At 34.0% G+C, this 21,317-nt stretch overlaps 1 protein-coding gene across 1 annotated transcript in view; it reads left to right on the top strand.

Moving 5' to 3' along the window:
- Nucleotides 1-20,752, top strand: part of LOC121324941 (centrosomal protein of 128 kDa-like) — a 42,552-nt gene extending 21,800 nt beyond the window's left edge. Inside the window, exons 19-24 of the mRNA XM_041267153.1 lie at nucleotides 10,588-10,637; nucleotides 11,830-11,853; nucleotides 13,757-13,834; nucleotides 15,559-15,672; nucleotides 17,572-17,680; nucleotides 18,645-20,752. Of these exons, the coding sequence (XP_041123087.1) occupies nucleotides 10,588-10,637; nucleotides 11,830-11,853; nucleotides 13,757-13,834; nucleotides 15,559-15,672; nucleotides 17,572-17,680; nucleotides 18,645-18,745 (476 nt within the window). The 3' untranslated portion in view covers nucleotides 18,746-20,752. The remainder of the gene's footprint in view (nucleotides 1-10,587; nucleotides 10,638-11,829; nucleotides 11,854-13,756; nucleotides 13,835-15,558; nucleotides 15,673-17,571; nucleotides 17,681-18,644) is intronic.
- The last annotated feature ends 565 nt before the right edge of the window (nucleotides 20,753-21,317 follow it).

Raw genomic sequence — 21,317 nt, 5'->3', positions numbered from 1 at the left:
GACGTAGAATAGGACGTTAATGCTAAGCAGCTTATTTGGTTAATGCTGGATGAAAGTTTGCCTACACTGCATCATCCTCAGTTGCTAATTATTATGTAAATGTTGAAACTAAATTTTATATTTTATATGATTTTGGAACTCTAGGATAGAATATGCATTTTGCATTGAGGCTGTTAAAGCTGCAAAATTGAATTTGATGACAGGTTTTATCATGATACAGAAGGTAAAATTCAAAGGTGGAAAATGTCTTAGTTTTTGCTTTTTTACAACATTTTACTAGGGCTTTGGACACACCTCCTACAAACTCAGTCTACAACATAACCAGGGCTTCAGATTTTTGGTTTTAACCGATAAAACCCGATAAAACACCCCTGATACAAAAAAAAATGAAATTGATGGATAGCCAATAAACACTGGAAAAACTGTGGAAATGGTTAATCAATTCACGTTGACTTTACCCTTTTCCCATTAAAAAATAAAACCTACTACAAAAATAATAATAAATACATTTCCCAGTACTGCTTGGCAATGTCCCGCCTTCCTGTGTTGTAGTAGTAGTAGTATTATTATTATTATTATTATTATTATTATTATTATTATTTATTTCTTAAAAGACGCCCTTACCCAGGGCGACTTTATCTATCATTGATTCGTTCTGAGTACTTTAAACCCGCCCCCAACTACTGAGTGACAGCACATTCCTACATTTCTATTGGAGACTCTGCTTGCAAGATTTAGAATGAGATTACAATCAGGAATGGAGGCTTGTTATCGGGATTTAAAGCTGTATTACAGTTAAGATAATAAAAAATAGATCATGAACTTTGGTAACATATAAGAGCAAATTGTGATGTAACGTTACATAATACATGCAGACTGCAAACAAAAACTTAACTGTACACTTTTTAATGTAGACTGTGTCTGCAGCCCAGTGCTGTCTAGACAAAGGTTAATTAAACAGTTCTATTTACACTATACAAAAACCTTGACCCACTTTAGAATTAGGTACATTTTTCTGAATCTCTGGGCTGGTAGAGGTGGGGGAGGTCTTTTTAAATCCTGCACTAGGTGTTATTGTGCTTTTAAAGACTTGTTTTTGTATTTATTTATTTATTTTTAATTTTAGAGGTGTCACACAGATGTCCTGTACAGATAAAATGCCTGCAGAAAATGCACATAGAACAAATATGTTTCTGTGATTGAATTTATTTTTAATGACAGAAGTTAAATGGGTACAATCAGAAAACACTGTTGATCAATTGTTTAATGTGCTTCAAAAATTTCTTAAATATTAAAATATACAGAGTACTTTTAATAAGGCTTTAAAACCAGCTTCAAGGAAATAGATTGACTTTTAGAATGTGTGGTTATCGTGATCTTTCATATTTAGTACTGAAAACATCAGCATCATTCTGTTAAGACGTAGCATGTCATATTAGCACATTAATAAAGACTTTTTTTTTTTTTTGTCTTTGAAATATAAAGTGACTATGTACACAGTTTGTCTCACAAAAGCAATTTGGGCAATTCCCTTAGTGAAGTTGTTTTACTGAAATAACAGCGCATTCATGATTTACAAAATACACTTTGATGAAGGAAGGGGTCACTACAACTGTAAAAAGAAAACCCTACTCGTTACAGATTTATTTAATCAGTCGAGAACAAGAGAGCAATTCATTGTTGGAGAAGGGCTTGGCAACAACATTCATCATGCAATTCCCATGGTCAGAATAGAAAGGCATTGTAAAAAATTAAGCAAAGCTAGCTCATGGAACATCAATAGCTATTAAAAGGCTTAGTCTTTTGTTCTTATGAAGGGAGATAAATACATACTGTATTGATGTGGGATATCATGATCCCTGGTCATGCAATTAAACTATTGGACTTTTGTTTACACACCTCTATTGACTACAGTTGGTTTGGTAAGACTCGGTTTAGAAAAGTAGTATTTCAAATGCCGCAAAGCTGATTGAATAATATATACCTTATTCCTTCGAATTTAAGACACACTTTTTAAACCATTTAGTTTTTTATGCATCTTAAATTCGAGTACAGTATAGCGATGCGTGCATTAAAATAGGCAACAAAAGACGTGACTACCTGAGTACACAAACAGCAACGTGAATTACTGCAGAGAAAAGACGGCCCAAAATCTTACTGCCCAATCTTGAATCATCCATGACATACAGGCAGCCATTTTCAAATAAGCTTCATTAGCTTCCTGAGGAATTCGAAGGGAAGTTTATACAATTTCAGTGTTTCTAAAAAACAGTACCAGCTTGAACAGATCGGAAATGTTGATTAGACTTCCGCATTTTCCACAGTTCACAAATTGGGAGACAGACAGCTGTGAGTAATCACGACTGGAAATGAGAAGCAGCACAGAACTGTAATGCTCTGTGTGATAGCAGACCTGTCTCCCTGTATATAACTTAGTTTTGCATTTATTTAGAGAACAGCTATTGTGAGATATTCGCTTAGAACCAAGCTTTCTGGCTCGCCGGCAGTCTGTATGACAGTCTGTCTGTATGCTTATCCAATTATGCTGAAATTACAAGAAGTCTAGGGGTATATGGAGGCAGCCTGTTTGTCTGTGTGTCTTTCCAGCCATGTGTCACACTGTTTTTACTTATATCTAAAGTACTTATTATATTATGATGAACATTTGTCTGGAAATGCTTTAGCACAAGCTTTTGAGAGAATCTGAATGTATATGAAGTCATCTGTCCATCTGTATGTATATCAGAAAATTCCATTGGCATACAATTCATAGAGGACAAGCTTATATCCTTGTTCATGTTACTGATGGATCTATTTTTGAATTTACAGCTGTGGCAGTGGATAGAAATACTGTAGTATTTTAAGGACCACTGTTATGAATTGCATCAAGAGAATGCCCTGCCTAGCATTTGTACACATCCATCAATACTGGAGCGTCCTGTATACCAGTACTTTCTGGGTGGTGGTTTACGTGGTATTGCATGGTTTACAGTTAGCACATGAACAGAACTTCTAAAAGCATGTTATTCTGTTAAAAAGCAACCTTGTTTATAAAAACACAAATAATACATGATCTCATTGGGGAACACCTTTTTAGAAGTGAATTTCCCTTGGCAGATTATTTGATAAAGATTGTGTTTGAAAATTTGTAACAGCAGCAAATGGTATTTCTGCAAAGCAGGTTGGCTGGTGGTGCTGTAGACAGTGAGGTCTTGGATTAATAGGATTATTTCAATGGCTTGCCTTACAGATTGTTTAAAAAATGGTTTGACTAAAAAAATGATTAAAAATGGAATTAATCCTTAAGAACGGTATGTTGCACTTGTGTAGTGACACAATTTAGAATGATGTACTGATGTTTATAAACTTGATTTAATCTGACACTTACTCTAATGATCTAAGATTAATCAAATGCATGCTTAAGTGTTTCAAATAGCAATGTGTGCTAAAATCTAGCACAGTAAAGAATTTAGTGTACCATGGTACCATTTTTATTTAAGGGTGTTCTTTTATTCAGATTCTTACCTTTATGAAGTGGGTTACTTTCATATTTGGATTAGCTTGATATACTGCACTTGATTACAATTATTGGACTCTTTCTTCAGATTGTAAACAGACCAAAATATATATGTGTCATTATAAGCCTGTGCTTAAATGAAGTACTAGTAAATGCTTATAGCTGTCATTTTGTAAAGCGTTTGCTCTATTATCACAATTTATTCTCCCAAGTGTTTTTTAATATAGATACAGAACAAAATTCCATCAGCAGTTTTTACAGGTGTTTCTGTCTTGATTAATAGATTTTAGTAGCTTTGGAGAAAATGTTTTTGTCAAAAAAAAGCATTGTCACATGGATGTCAAGTCTCAAGGTTTACCCGTGAAACTCACAGTTTTTCACAATTTTGAGAGTCTCGCGGTCGTGCAATGGATTCTCACGTTTTGTGCGTAAGTTTGCTATTGCTAGTACAACTGTCAAAGAGTATTATTTCATTTTGGGGCCCGGTGGGGGGGTGGCTTCTATGTTTCTGTACACAGCACGTCATTACTTGTACAGAGTCAAAGGAGAGGCTGTCACACTGTCACTGTCTTGTTCACGCAGAAATTGCCACAGAAATAAGAGACATGGACATCAATGAGAATTTAGTTGTTAAAGTCGAAAAATATAATGTTCTTTGATGCTACACCAATGATGTGGTTATAAAGACAATACAAAGAAAGATGCCATATGGTAAGAAGTAACAGAATAATTGGAAATTGACAGTATGTCTATCTCAGTTTATTTCACCTTAATTTTAGTCAAAGTGACGGGGAGCGGCACACACTGGTTTTGTATTTCTGTAAAATGACGCTTCTTTGTTTTAATAACGTTGACCAATAATAATAATCACATTCACACACTAACTGAAGATTTTATTAAAATTGAATCTTTAAAAAAAAAAAAAAAAAAAGTACATTAAACTAATTCTCAGTACAGTGCTCACCGTTATAACGCGCCTCGTTATAGTGTCGAATTGGTTATAACACGGTAGGGTCGTAGCTCCATAGTGCCTTTACAGCAGCCCTTTTATACTCGTTATAAGGTGGAACACAAATAGCACGGACTTGTAACTACGGCTCCCCACTTTAGCGTTATAAAGGGGGAGCACTGTATTTACAAAGAAATGTGTAGATGTATTCTTTTTGAATAATTTACATGCTAAACTGGATCACATATAAACATTCACTCTTAAATGTAATTTTTTTAGCATGTGGTGTACCCAGACTATTTCTTTGTTTATTTTTTTCTTTTGTCTCTACAAAAGGAACAAAAACAGACAGTATTTTCTTTTCATGACTAGCTACAATTGTGATTTTTTTTTTTTGTATGTGTATATGTGTTCTTATGTGTATAGGTGTTCTGTATTCGTGAATTTAGAGCCAGTCGCTCGCCCGTCGGTGCATAGCCCTTAAATCTAGGTCAGTAGCTGTCAGGTAGCCATGTGCGTCGGGGGGATCCTTCACTAGCAGCATCACCCCAGAACCAAATTCCAAAAATCTAGTGGTTAGGGTTCCAAAAAGTCGTCCCCAAGGGTTGGCCATACTTGTGAATCCCCACTTAGAATCACAGTGTAACTGGGGTGGGGGGGGGTTTGGGGCATGAACAAGGGCTCCTCCCCTAATTTCCTTTCTCGGACAGACAATAGGGTCCCCTGGCCTCTCTAAATCTGTCATCTTTCCATTTTTCTCACCTCTAGAATCTAGGGGGAAAAGGGTGGGGGGGGGGGGGGGGGGGGGGTGGGAGTCATGGTTGCTTGCTTCCCAGCCGTGCGGACCGATCGGTTCGGTCTCACCTCCGCGAGCCAAAAGGAATCTCTTTACTTATCTCTAAGTCATAAAGCACATCACTCCTTTGATCAATTCCAGAGGTCTCTTCCGCTCCACAGCCCTCGATCGTGTCCGGTGAATAAAAATGCCATACCCTTTTTGCACATCTGTACTTTCACACTGTGGAATGGTGCCAATTAATCTGGCATTCTGCCAGTGTACAGGAATGCAAACTGTTTGCAATAAAGCTGCTTCATATTTATAACGGAGCACTAATTTCAAATGAATGATGATGCAATGTGAATAAGGTTTTGTACAGTTACAAATTAGTGTTTGAAGTATATCCCTAAAACAGTATACCCCTAACAATCCGATTTGGATCCAGTTATATACAATTCCAGTGTTATATGAACTTGGTTCTTGCTTTTCATACTAGTGTAGCTAATGGTTTAAAATGACAAGTTTTTAGTTTTAAAATTCCAACATTTTTTAATAAATAAATTAAAAACGCTGACATTTGCGAATCCTGTTGTCTAAAGATGCATTGCTGAGCTGTTTCTTTTATTGTATAAGCTTATATAAGTGTTTTTGTACTCTGTAACTAAAGATTTGTAATTCAGGATGTTATGTAAACATCCAGCCTCAAACTGGCATTGATAAGGTCTTTTGACTTCAGGTCTTTTTTTTTTTTTATTTATTTTTTTTACAGGTTCTATAGGTTGACAGTCATGATTACATTTGGACCTGTAGGACTTTGCCTAACAAGGTTGTAGACTGAATAGCTGTAGCACGTACCAATCTGCTTACTATAGCATAAGGGTCATGTACATTTTGTTATTTTCCTTTTTCTTGTGTTGAGCACTGTTTATTGCATTTTAGAGCTGTGCTTTTTAACTGAAATGATTGTTGTCCTGTTTGACATTTACAGTGTGCCACTACAGGATCCTAAAGAGAAAAAAAAAAAATATTTCTTTTCTATAGCTTAGTGTTATGAAAATTAGGTTCCACACTAGATTTCCTAGACAGTTTCGTAATAACATCATATAAGAGTACTATGGTCTAAGTTCTAAAAAGGTGATGTTAGTATCGTAATTTTAGGTATTATAAAGGTTATTGGTACTTTACATTAAAATATGCATGGTTTGCCTGGCACTAATTTTCCATGCACTTTAACCTGATTATATCATTTATCAAGTATTTTTGCTTGCTTTAGTCGTCATACTAAATCATTATTTTCTTGTTTGCATTAATAATTATTTTTCACGAAAGGCAAAAGTAACTGTCTACATATGCTTAATGCATGCATGAAAAAACATAAAAAGCACATTCGGTACCGTTCCCCACCCATTTAACAGTAACAAGCTGCATCCGAACAAATAACATAACTTGGCTTGTTTTATTTTTGGGATGTCTGTGCATCAAAAATAGTTTTATTTGAAAATAATTTTTGCATATTTTAATATTTTGTATCTATTTATTAACCTGAGTTTTTGGGTGGGGCGGGGGGTTTGTGTTGAACAAGTTTGAGACATATTTGCTCATATAAATACATAAGAACATAAGAAAGTTTAAAAACGAGAGGAGGCCATTCGGCCCATCTTGCTCGTTTGGTTGTTAGTAGCTTACAGATCCTAGAATTTCATCAAGCAGCTTCTTGAAGGATCCCAGGGTGTCAGCTTCAACAACATTACAGGGGAGTTAGTTCCAGACCCTCACGATTCTCTGTGTAAAAAAGTGCCTCCTATTTTCTTTTCTGAATGCCCCTTTGTCTAATCTCCATTTGTGACCCCTGACATTGGCCAGTATAATCTGCTGTCGGCTCTAGACATGAAGCAAAATTAACTAGTTGTCCTTTAAAATTACCCTAATTGTTTACTGAGTACACATTTGGCACTGTGATGCTGTCTCGTTCCTGAGAACATTTCTGTTAAAGTTAAATCGATTCGTAGAACTCCTGTTCTATTAAGAACAGCTTAGTTAGCAAAGAGTGCTGCTGCCTGGGACATTCATGTTTAGTATCTTTTGGATTAACTTTATGCATTATTCCAAGAGTTTTAAAAATACTTACTAAGAAAAGAAATCAAGACTGCATAGCCATGCAATGCCACGGGTTGCCTCAAAAAAGATCTTATAGGTCAAGATGAATTAATCTCCAGTTTTAATGCACAGACGATAGAAGACTTTTTTGAAAGAGTTTCATGGAACGCATTACAAAGATTAAATGATTATTTTATTTAGTGATGATTTTGTATTGATTTACAACCTTGGAAGTTGATGGTGGAAGTTTGCAGCAAAGTCTTTGCCTTAGAGTGATTACTTTGGATACTTGCTGATTATATTTGGAAGCACCTGTCAACTAAGGGCCTGTCTTGCCAACTGAGTTTGCTTAGTCAATCATGACTCTGTAAATGTCAGATATGTTATTTAGAGGATTGTCCATTTTCATGTAATTGTTTACGATTGAGCAGGCATTTCTAATTAGTTGTCCAGCCTGTATGTAAAAAAGAAACTGCAACAGACATAACATATTCTAAGCTGCAAAACTGCAAAAACCCAGTAAGTAACTGAAATCAGTTGATGTGTTAGATACTAAAATTATCATTGGCAGTCGTTTTTGGATAATGGCACAAAAACAAATTTGCTACCGAACTTGACAGCATGTCTTAATGGCTGTAGCCCCTTCTTATTGACAACTCAGCATTCTTCAGACCATTTAACTCTCTTAATTTCTGGGAAAGAAAAACTTTATTAATGCATATGGAACAGTAAAAGATGCGTGTTTCTGCTGCATGCTGAGTGCACAGTGGTGTTTTCAATTTGTTTAATTAGATCAGCTGTTTCACAGGTTGTTTTCTTCTTGTACTGAATCCATTACTTCCAGTAAACTAGACTCCTTAACAAAGAGTTTGCGTTATTAGCGTACATTCTACTGGGGGCCTTTCTCAATACTGCATTATTGCTTGCTAGCTTGGGGCGATTTCCCACCTTGCAGGCACTCTGATAGATGAGGCTGTCAAAGGTAAGGCTTTAACTTACTTGCTTCTTTTTCCACATCACTGCTGACATTGACACATCTTACCAGAGCAATTCTGTATTTTATCACCTGACTGGCCAATAATAATAATAATAATAATAATAATAATAATAATAATAATAATAATAATAATAATTCAGAACAAACCAAAACAATAAGCCTTAAATAGTAACAATAGTAAAAACCATGTTTTACCATGTTTATATTTACAATACATTACATGAATCTAGTATGTATTTGTATAGCTTAGCTATTCGTTTGAAAAGCAGCCTACTAAAAAGATAATGTGTAGTGGTGTTATTTAAGCTTTAATAATTCCATTGCAACCCCTCTTGAAATTGCAATTCAATTATTCTACATTTTGTAGAATAAACTTAATATACCCTTATAGTATTTTATGCCTGTAAACAGCAATTTAATTACACATATAGGGTGTAAGTTATTCAAACTCTAAAGCAATTACAAAAGACACAGATTTACATTTTGCAGAAACTAAAGATTTCACTGCATTTATTCTTTTGTGTGTGTGTGGTTTTTTTTTTTTTTTTTTTTAGTAGATCCGAATATAATACACCAAAAAGCTTGCAAGTGGCTAAAATGTTGATTTAATTTAGCACACAGTAGTTTGATTTTTGGAGAAACACTGCATATTTTTTCTAAGCTCTATTCCAAGAGAAACAACAATTTAAAATTGGCAGCCTCACATTCAGGCCTCCCAGTGGGACGTTAGCTTTTTTTCCCCCATCAGTCATATCGTTTGAAATGATGTGATATCATTCAAAGGTATGGAAGTACTCTCCTTTTTTTTTATTTATTTATTTATTTATTAAAAAATAATTAATAGGATTAAAAAACTGAATAAGATTCAGCAAGGTATGCTCACGATCCATTAACTTGAACTCTCAATTAAATTATGAAGCAAAACTTATGCTAGTTTACACCCCTCCCAACATTTGCTAAAATCGCTGCACAAACTACATTGACGCCACTTGTTTATTCATTTGTAAATAGTTATAGTTGTTTTATGTTGGAATTGTCAAACTGTTCCCCATTTGGGTTGGTTGTACCTGGTTTATTTTAAAACATATACTGCATGATGTAACCCTGCTAGGTGTTGACACAGAGATGGTGTTGCTTGATTCTAAATACAACAAGTCTAAATTTTGATTTTCTGTTGCTTCAACTTTAAACTAAAGTGTGACTACAGAAGAAATAGGATTGATTTAATGCCAACATGAGTAGTGATTCAACAGACACTGGGGTCTATTCAGTTGATCTAAACGGTGGCAGATCTCTACTGTCAGTTAACTCCTAAAATAATTTTTTCATATTTCTACATCCAGGAGTAAACTATAGAGACTAAGTTGGATGTTTGATTTTCATAACCTTGGGTCCTTTATTAACTGTTTAAACAGTGATGATATTTAGAAGTGCTGCTGCTTAGATAAATTTAAAATACCTCACTGTCTCTTATAGTATGCATGTCATCTAACAGCACCATGCAAGTACAGAAACTTATACACTTGTACAGTGGACATTCTCTTTTATACCTCCAAAATTAGGAAAATTGTGTCTAAATAAAAGAAAATGTTTAAATGCATCTTAGTGGTGAGCTAGTCTAAAGTTAAGACTTTTTCTATGCATTTAAAGTACAGTATGTTAGCTTGGTATGACATTGATAATATCCAAAAATGCACTGGCAACTGGTACTGCCCACTCCCTAAATAATATCACTGGGCAAAAGTGTCATATCAGCATGGAGTAGTTGCAAGTAAAGGGGCAAAGGTTACATTGAAGCGTGTAGCAGTCTGGTATCAGGAATTTAAACTCAAGTTTGAAATAACTGAATGTTCTTTAACAGGCCAATATTTACTCTTTCTGAAGTTAAATTTACCACCTAAAGTGGGATTGTTAAGCAGAAAGTTAAGCAGTAGTTTCACCATGCCCCACCAAGCCACTTACATTTAAAAAAAATCAAATAATAAAAATACTAAATGTTTTTTAAAATGAATTGTTAAAAACTAAACATCTTTAGCTTATTCACAACACTTTTTCAGTTGTTAAAATAAACATTGCTAGATCTATAATTTTTGTTTGTTATATCATATTATAACAAATAATATACACCAACACTATATAAGGCTGTAATTCTATCGAGGGTTTCTGGTTACATAAAGCAAGAGAGCACTATTCTGCACTATTGAGTGTACATTATTCCTTAATAATAATAATAATAATTTTTTTTTTAGATTTACTTGAGAAGACACGTGAAAAAGATGAAGACATGAGAACGCTTCAGGTGAGGTTTTTTTTTTTTTTAATATAATTTAATGTTTGACTTTGCTCCTAAAGCTGACTTTTTTGTAGTGCTTTGATAAAATATTATTCCAGGCAACATTCTATTTTGTTTTGTTTTAATAATAAAAAAAATAATAATAATTTTCCACTGTATCATTTTGTAACAAGATGTTTTACTGCAATAGCACAGATATGTTGTTTTGAGACATATCTGCAAGTTCTATTGGAACATCTGTGGTTATGGTGTTGCATCTGCCAACTGTGTTGTATAATTAATTAGTCCCTAAAGATGTTGACTTGGATTTTAATCAAGAGAAAATGGACTGCTTAAGCTGGTAATTGTAATTATGAGTCCAGGGTGGAATTTCTCATAGGTGCTTACATGAGTGGCAGATAAGGAGCAGAAGTTCAGACAGCTCTTGTATATTATTATAAGAAGAACATAATTCACTCTGAAAGAGTTCTATTTAAGAAAGGTTCAGACCCTTTTTAGTTGACAGAATTCAAGTTTGACATTCTAATACAACCACCAGTGCAGTTAATTACAGTGTATTAAAATGAATTATCATTGCTCTTTCCCATGTGAATCATGAGCTACTTTGTAACTAGCCTCTTTATGTAAACATTTTATACTGGAGAGATGAGGTGACATAGGTCTTAGATTAAAAGATAGATGCTTTAAGTTAACAAGCCCGGCTTAAGATGGCACCTTTCAGGGGATTTACATCATGCTCAATGTGCACAGCATGTCTAGGTAATGGCTCCACATTGATCTTAAATTAAACCACTGAAGTTGAAATCGCTTCTTTGACACCTTGTGGTTTTAAATGTTAATTGATACTACAGTAAGGTTCAAATCCCAGCTCAGCCACTGACTCATTGTGTGACCCTGAGCTCCGTCTTTCGGGTGAGACATTATTGTAAGTGACTCTGCAGCTGATGCCTAGTTCACACACCCTAGTCTCTGTAAGTCACCTTGGAAAAAGGCACCCACTAAATAAACAAATAAAAAAATAAATAACTACAACTGAATAAATCATGAGAGAAATTTAGTTAAGCAGAACAGGTGTTGATTGTAACTGTACTCAGTTCTTAATAAAATCCCTCAGGGACACAATTCCTTTGAACTTTATTGGAATAAAAATGTTAAGACTTTTATATTAAATAACTTTTTTGTCTCTTTCTTGCAAAAGGACCGAATTGTGGAGTTAGAAATGGTAAGTGTTTAAAAAGCTGCGTGCTGTTATCTGCCATTACCATTTAAGAAGGTTAATTCTTAACAGGTTTATTTGTGTGGTATACAAATACATGAACATACCTTGCCTGCAGTACACTGAAAGAAGATTACCATTAACCTTTAAACACGTCAGTAATTTACTTAATGGCTAAAGATGGTTTATAACTAGGTACTTTAAAATGCAACAGATAAGCTGCTTTGACAGGTGCATACATTCTGATCTTGCTTTATTTAAAAATGGTTATCTCTATCTAACGGATCTTCAGTAACCTTTGACTCACTTTTATAATTAATTAATTTTCTCTTCATTTCCATAATAATTCGCTTGCATTTAAGTACTGGAGTTGTTCTAAATGTAACTGCTTTCTAGCTTGTTGTGATAAAATGCACAGTCAGCAAGAAGAGATGGACTTAAAACCTCTACCTCTATGGTCTTAAGACAACTACACTGCTGAGGCTTATAGATCCATAGCAAATATAGATCACCTAGAACTGTGGTTCTCAAGCTTTTTGGACTGCACCCCCCTTTCTCTTGTGGTGCTTGACGCCCCCCTACACACACATGTACTGGAATAAACAAAAAATCAGCATGCTGTTACCATTGTAATAAGAGCCAACTTAACACTGCAAAGAATAGTTTACTGATTGTGTCCAACGCATTCTGATGTGCACACCACATAGTAAGCCAATAAACAATGTACCAGATGGCATCACCAGATGGCAGCGGACTTTGTCCAGTAACATGCAAGCTTAAATAAAAGGCAACAGTCTATAAACTTTGACATGCCAGGAGATGTCAGCAGTAAGATTTGTGTGCAAGACACGTGTGTGTGTGTGTGTGTGTGTGTTTTTTGCTCAAAGAGCCAACTTCCCAACGTTTCTGTATGTTTAACAGGGAAGGTGTGTTTGTAAATATCAATCACCGAATTAATTATCAAAGAAATGGATTACAGGGTTGAAATATCCCATTGTTTCATTTCAAAGGCATTGACATCTTCCATAACAGAAAGTCTATTCTGATTCCACAAGTAATGTAGTTTCAGTATATTGTTAAAGTAAGATGCAAAGCCATTGTCTTATGTAGGCACTATGTGGTTTGTCTACAATTCTAGCAGCAACTCTTATCAGTAACCAATTGGTTTTGTTATGCAAGAAGTCATAATCACCAGACAGATAATACTGTATACTCTCTGTGTGTGAGGCAATGTCATTCCCTTTGCTAATTCATGCAATGTATTTTTCAACACAACCACGTTCTAGGAATTTCATGACTGGTATTCCTTAGTAAGCAACTTTTTTTTTTTTTTTTTTTGTTATGGGGTTACCTAGCATACATTCCATTTGCAAAACACTTGGCCAGTTTTGTGTTCGTTCAGTTTAATACCTCACTTGGTCTTTAAGCATGGGTTATTGGAATTTAATCACGAAAAAAGTTCAGCCAAAACAAAAGCAAATAACCACAAATATGGCCTTCGTTTTTTAATCGAGTTTCAGAGAATTGTTGCCCATGCAATGTAGGTTGCCAACCTTTCCTTCTAAACTCATGTTTCCTCAGAAATTAAAGAACAAACAATCCTGTTTTGTCTGACCAAACTCTTTGTTTAAGTTTATTTGGTTCACCTGCTCATTGTGGAAATTAGGCAAAATTCAGCATATGTTTAGTTTACAAAAACAAAGTTACACCAACTCTTTTGAAATAGTCAATTTCTGCTTTGAGGCATGAAGATTATGTCACGGTGTAAGATTTATTGAAACTATGAAAAAATACTAACCTTAAATACAGGTTAATGATCAGTAAATGCATCATGATTTGATGTTTTATTGTGATATGCATTACACATCGTTACAAAATATATTTCTAACTTTCTAGTTTTTTTTTCTAGAGTACCCGGTTAGCTCTGGACCATCTGGAATCTGTTCCTGAAAAGCTCAATCTGTTAGAAGACTTCAGAGACCTGGAAGTAAGATGCTGTCAGAAGCGCTCATTTTATAAATATTTTTTCTTTTCTGTGCAATTTTTCTAAAATTAAATTTCAGTGAATATAAGGATGGTTTATCAATATAATGTATTCTGTAGGCAGAGGCAGATGATTTTTTTTTATAGTAAGTTTATATTTCATTGTTTCATTACTATTATACTATATTGTATTCTCTAGCTGCCTTTAATATTTAGTTTATTGCCTGTTTAACTATTCCAGACAATGCTTCTGAGAGGACTCCTCAAGGCTGATTGTGGTGAAGTGAGGTGGGGAATCATTGGTGTTGCTCAGGATTCACTGCACAATCATTCAGTCCACAATAGAATACTTGTGCATCTCCACCTCACTCCCACAGCCAGACTGAGCAGTCTTTTCAGAAGCATGTTTGCTGGCAGATAAGGATCTAAGTAGAAACAACAATAGAGAATCATACAGAACACACATTAATTCCATAGTAAACAGGTACTAAGTACAGGAACATGTATCCCTTCTGCTGTACTTGTCCATTTCCTTACAATTAGTTTATGTCAGTGTTAGAAGTTGTTACTTTTTGAACTGGCAGATTTAACGTTGTAGATAAGTGCTAATCCTTATGAAATCCTGTGCCTAGTTGGCACTGGTCGTGTGCAGACAAATGTGTTTGCTTGAACCGTGTAACAGATAAGAGATTTGGGTCAGATTCAAAATAAAATGTTGATGTGGGGTGTAATGTTCAAACACTGTCTGTTCTGCATAGCCTTTGGATCCATTCTGATTCTGATTAACTAATCTGCACTTAGTATCATGACCTAATTACAACTTCCTACTCTTTACTGTAGTGATAGAAAGCAGAATGCATATAGACACACTCATTATATTTATGGAGGTAATGTGGTCATGTTGACTGCTCTATGAAGTGCAATTAGTTATTGTACCTATTTAAATTTATCTTAATTTTTAAATCTTCTTTTTTTTAAATTATTAAATCCATCTAACACACATTTCTTTTTTATTATAAACTATGGCAGTCAAGAGACCAAAATACAGCCATATTTTTGCAATTAAGTAAGGCTGCATTTTTTTCATATTCATCACAGATTTCATGATTTCCGTGACATTTACCCATTGCAGTGTAATATGTAGCTCCCGGTGAAAATCCCCATTTTTGAAAGAATAGTGTAAATATACATATTTTTTTATCACTACCTGTTATGCTGCATTTAGAAACATGGCTTCAGGTAAATGATTGCACACACGAAATAAAGTGCATGATTTCTTTAAAATGTCTTCAAAGAAAAGACACCAGCTTGGAAATATTTCTGCTACAGATCGCTATGTTCAGTACAAGACGGGGACATTTCACATGTCTGTTGTTATTTTTACGTTTATTTTACTTTGTTTGATAAATCACTGATGGTGAAAATAGAATTGAAAGGTGGACATAAAAAATAATCTACAATTTAGCATTTACTGCTTTTCAGATAAAGCATTTAAATATTTAGGAGTATAATAAGTATAGAGAATTATCTGTTTTGAATGTTATTATGTTTTAATCGTGAAATATCTTGAAATACCTATTTATATATCTGTACTAGTCACCAGAACTTTATTAGATGATTGAAAGAATGTGTGTACTCTACAAGTATATATCAAAATGGGAAAATGCTTTATGCATTAGAATCATTTTTCTGATGTATAATAAACACAACATTGCTCTTTCTTTCCAGGATTCACAGAGACAGAGGGAGATGATCGAGCAGAGGTATGCTAAATACAAAGAAATTGTTGGCACTTTGCAACATCAGTTGGAGGAATCAAAAAGAAGAATCCAGGAATATAGGGTTAGTATATACACACTGTCTCCCGTGGATTGTTAAAATTGCAAACACTAATACATGAGTATTCATGGGGTAAAATATAAAAAAACAAACAAAGCATGCATATCTAATTGTATCACGACATATTATTAATATCATGCGTATTTTATTCAGTCTTTACCAATTGTGAGCTCTTAGAATATATTGTAGATACAGTACGTAAGGATGCCTACCCAGTAAGTATCATTTTTCACATTTTTGGAGGTTACGGGTTATGCATTATACAAGTTGTGTACTTGGCTAACAGAATGCCAAGTGCGCTTTTTATTTTGTATCAGTTTTCATTTAGTTTCATAGAAATTGTTTGAATTTAGCTCACCCTGATTAATTTAGCTTTTTTTGTGTTTTTTTGATATTTGTGAAAAACAAAAAAGTAACTATGTTGTTTTTTATTGTGTAGTATAAAATAGGTCATTACACAACATAAAAAAGAACCCATATCGTCATACCAATCATACTGACATCAGTCATTGCAGTTGTTCTATTTGTCTGCAGTGCAATGCTTCACAAAGATAAATGCTTCACGTAACACTCAAACAATCTATTGCATGTGCTGTTTCCGTGAAAATTTGACCAGGTTGTCTATTAAGGTCATGCTGTTAGTCTGTTAGTTACCCTGAGTGGTTGACATTCAGCATCAGATAAACTGGGCAGTTTAAGGGTTAACATTAAATAAATAAAAATAATTAAAATAAAAAAAAAGTGCATGCAAGTTTTCCCTTACTCAGATGCATTGCATTGCTTCTTGGATGCAGTTTGAACAATAAAACGATAATGCATCACCCTGCTCTTGCAAAGTAAACACATTCTCAGTCTCAGAATCTTGGAGAATGGGGCAGGACCAACACAAAAGACCTCTGACATTTTAACCCCACCCTTGAGTAAATAAAACCTGGTAAGGTAATTTCTTCTAATAATGGTTGCTAAGGGATTCAAAGCAACCATAAATCAGTAATCAAAGCATGCATTTTACTCTTGTTCAATCTTGTGATTAAAACAAATGCACATAGTTTTAAGTTAACATCTTGTTGTTTAAAATTAATACCTGTCAAGGAGTTGAAGGACATGACTGCAATTACTGAGCAGAATTCATGTTATTACCATAAAGCTTTTTCATATGCTTGGCCCTGGGGGGAATGTGTTCTTTTTACCTGGTAAATATACAGACAGAAAAAAGCTTCTGTTGTTAAATGACAAACATACTGGTATCAATAATTTTTTTTTTGTTACGATTGTACAGATCATCTTTCTAAGTTAAGACATCTTGAAAGCTATACCACGTGATTACTCTGTTTCTATAGTCTACATCTTAAAAATAATTATCATTATGATTTTTTTTAAACATTAAAATCCTTCCAGACCAAGGCAAAACTAAAAATGTGACTGTGTTTTATAAATATTAACGTGAAGCTTGATATTGATGATCGGTTTGCTAATGAGGGATAACCGGGTGAAACACATTATTAACAATATGTGCAATTACTAGCAGAAATATTTAACAAATAATTGCATTTAACCATACAAGTAGAACGATTCTGTTACACCTGCTGTTAGCTTGGGTGGCCAGGATTACTAGGTAAGTAAAATTAGAATGTTTCTGGAATATAATTTTACATCTTACAAAGTTGGTGTAAACACCCATTTTAATACACTTCACTTTTAATGTATAGCACGGTTCTTAAAGCCTGTTGTAAACCTGTGTCATAATAAAAAAGGGCAGGTTCAAGTAGATTTTTTTTCAGAAATAATAGTGCTACAGTCATAGCATGCTACCTCCAGTGTCATTGTAAATTGAACCTAAAATACACTCTAAGCAGGATTGACCAGTATGTTATTGGGTTGGTTAATGTTCCCTGTATGCAGGACATGAAGATGGATGCAACATCTCGAAGTGCCCGTCTTGCCAATCTCTCTTCTTCAATACAAGGACAAAATAGCTTTCTGTCCAGCTCCCTTCTTACAGACAACAGCTGTAAGTAGAATATAGAACATTGAAGTTCATTCTTAATGTAATGTAATGTAAATTCAAATTTCACTTTATTAGGTTACATTTGGTATCTGTAGTAGACTGCCCTACATTTTTTACATTTCAGACCGTCTGGTAATAATTACTTATACCACTCCAGTCATTACATCTTTGTTTGTTTATTTTGTTTCATTGTGCTATACTGCAATACAATTATATTGCAAGGGCGTTCTATGTACAAGACAACATCATTCACAAAATACCACATATTTGAAGATGGAAGTAAACTAATACTTAGATGAGGAGTCATAAAGTCTTTACAAAACAGGGGTCTGAAGGATGCAAAAAGTAATAGATTGTCATAGAGTACATTCAAATGAGTTGGTCTTGCATCAGCATATTCTTATTGATCTCTTATTTAAAACAAATGTAAACATTTGTGGCATAAACAAGATATGTCATGAAACTCCAACCCAAAGAGATCATTCTAAAAATTGTATGTCATGGATTTTTTAATGACATGTGTTCATTTATGATTGATAGAAAGATATAAATGAGTATGATAGTGTTTAAATGTTGTTACAGTAAACACTTCTTGATATTTTTTAAACAGGTCTTGACATCTTGAAACAATCTTCTGTTTAAATTAAAATGGTTCCCCACATAATAAAAAATAAAAAGAACCCTACAATTCATAGTTATCACTGCAAGATTAACATGCCTCCTGGATTCCAGACCAGTTGGTTTGTTGATGGAAGCCATTTAACACATACCGTACATAGTCAGTGGCTTTCTCTGTTCTGTGGTACAATTCAATCAAACTTCCTAACGTACTGTACAGGGGAAGTACACTGCCAAAATACACTTCTACAGCTTTTGTATATTACAAGATACAGTCATTATTTTTGTGTGTGTAAGTGACAATTTTAATGCCTTCTAAAAAAAAGATTTCTGTATCATTTTTCCACAGCACCAGACAAAAGAATGGCTTCACCTGATTTTGATACCAGCCAGGACAACTGTTCGACTAATGGCACAAAATCTCACAGACCAACAGGAGATTTAGTATAAAAAGCCTTTTTAACCATTTAAGTGATAGCTACAATATTTATACGACATTCTTTTTTATTTAACCAAAATATAGAAGACTAATGCCACAGTGCCTTGTTTTTTTACACGTATATTTTATATTCCATTTTTTGCTACAAAGAAACATGATACATTTATTTGACAAATTGCCTTTTTACAGTAATGACCAGACAAGAAAACAAAAACTGACTTGATAGTTTAATAATTTTTTTTCTTGTAGATATACCAACAGTGACGTAATTGATGTTTGAAGACATTGAAAAAGACTTATTGTCAAAACATTGTGATTGAATTTATTACATTACCTGTATGTTTCAGTTAGTATTACTGAATTTGGCACTATTGCATTATGAATGATATTTATTACTTGAAAATCAACTGTTATAAAATGAAGTCACCTCAAGTAATGTCTCTAGCATTACTCTTTATTGAAAGTGCTTCCATATTGTATGTGATGATTATGCTATTTCCTTAATTGGGTGTATTACAGGGTTGTTTTTGCAGCTTAAAACTGGCATTTACTGTTTTTTTTTTTTATTTTACTTAAATCATATTAATAATTTTATATTGGGTTTATTTGTGTTTATTTTCTAAATCCAGAAGCATATGAAAATTCAGAAAATGTCTTTTTGTTGGAGTGTTTATAATTCTGATTCCAGCTACAAAGACAACATAAAGGATGTCTGTCTGTAAAATGTGTGCCATCATGGGGATTAATTTGAAAGTTGTATTACTTTTGGTCATGTGAAATGAACTTCCTTAGTTTCACCTTTTTAACTGTTCAGTCCTAATCCTTTGAAACATTTCAGGAAATTGTTCTCAGATTGCCGATTTTAAGAACTGTGACGACTTGGTTCTCCTTTGCAATTTCATGAATGTAGCTAAAAGTAAAAATGTCATTGCAACTGAAAGACACAGTAAGAGGTTATAAAAGGCATATAGAATGTATGTTTTATGTAAGGCAGACCACACATTGTGTTTCTGTAGCAATCATAATCACTTCCCAGCTCATAGGAAACTTTAAAAAAAAAAAAAAGAAAGAATATGTTAAGATGTTCAAAGAAGAGCATAAACCATAATATGAATTGGTCTGTAATTGTACTTGAATAGGGCTGTGCATTTTCCCATGCGCTCTAAAGATTTTATCGTAAATATTGAAGCTTAGATGCATACATGAAGTACAAGTTAAAATCTGTACGCAACAACATTACTTACTGTAAGTTATAGCAAACTTTACAGTTTAATAAGAGTTCAATGTCAGGTCACCTCTCAGTACACAGCACTGTCCAGTTGATTATCCCCAGATCTGCTAAGCATCTGGCTTCAAGGATAGCAACCTTGAAAGTAAGAAAGTGAACGTAGTGTGAGAATATTGTGTCCTTAATGAGTATTCAGTATGGCTTTCAGTTTACATCATCTTTATCATGCCAGTATGGAATATTGGGTGGTACCACGTGTTTCTGTCATGGCACGATTTCTCTTTTATAGTAAACTCACTAGAGATTTTGAAATTCGGAGACTAATTTGTCTCTAGGTTTTTCCTATGTTCCCATATAAATCATAATACTGTGATATGTAAGAATTTGGCCATTCATTAATGTTTAAATATTTACTGTTTTATGTTTTAAAACAAGTACTACTAATAATAATTACAGTTTTAAATTTAAGAAACTTAAATGTGAAAATGGAAGGGAGTGCCAAAAGATTCAGTGATCTGAAAACAAACATGATGCATTATTGTGCAATTCAAACTGAAAACCTGCTGTTTAGTACACCAGCCATTCTGCAAAATAAATCATGCAACTCAAATAAGATCTCAAATCAGGGATTTAGTTGTTGGGGTTGAGAAGTAAAGTACTGTAACTGCATATAATAAAATGCAATGTTCAAAGTGTTAACCTTCTGTTGAAAACTGTATGTTTAAAGTATAGACAGACTAAGCAAAATACCAGCTGGAGGTGTGTGTGTGTGTGTGTGTGTGTGTGTGTGTGTGTGTGTGTGTGTGTGTGTGTGTGTGTGTGTGTGTGTGTGTGTGTGTGTGTGTGTGTGTGTGTGTGTGTGTGTGTGTGTGTGTGTGTGTGTGTGTGTGTGTGTGTGTGTGTGTGTGTGTGTGTGTGTGTGTGTGTGTGTGTGTGTGTGTGTGTGTGTGTGTGTGTGTGTGTGAATATATAAACTCCACCTAGCTAGTGTCGGCCCAAACAGCCCAAAGTCCTCTCCGAAATCAAGTCTGTATCAGCTGGTTTGATCAAGTCTATACATTTATCTTTATCCATGTTAATTAATTCTAGTGTAAATGGTCCTCAAAATGATAGACTGTTTGGAAAACTTAGTTATAGATCTAAGACTTTTAGTGAGCACATGTATATTCTTGTGATAATAAAAGACAATGATATATATATATATATATATATATATATATATATATAATAAAATAATATATATATATATTTTTTTGCAATAGTGTGAGTTTTGGTTTCTTTATTTTTCTGTTAAAATATTATCTGTTCCAAAGATCCTGAAAATTAGCCTGAAGCTAATTGGCATGAATTTAGCA

This window comes from Polyodon spathula, chromosome 12 (genome assembly GCF_017654505.1).
Source record: "Polyodon spathula isolate WHYD16114869_AA chromosome 12, ASM1765450v1, whole genome shotgun sequence".
Lineage (NCBI taxonomy): Eukaryota > Metazoa > Chordata > Actinopteri > Acipenseriformes > Polyodontidae > Polyodon > Polyodon spathula.
Note: the sequence above shows the minus strand (reverse complement) of the source record. Positions and strands in the feature narration are given on the sequence as shown.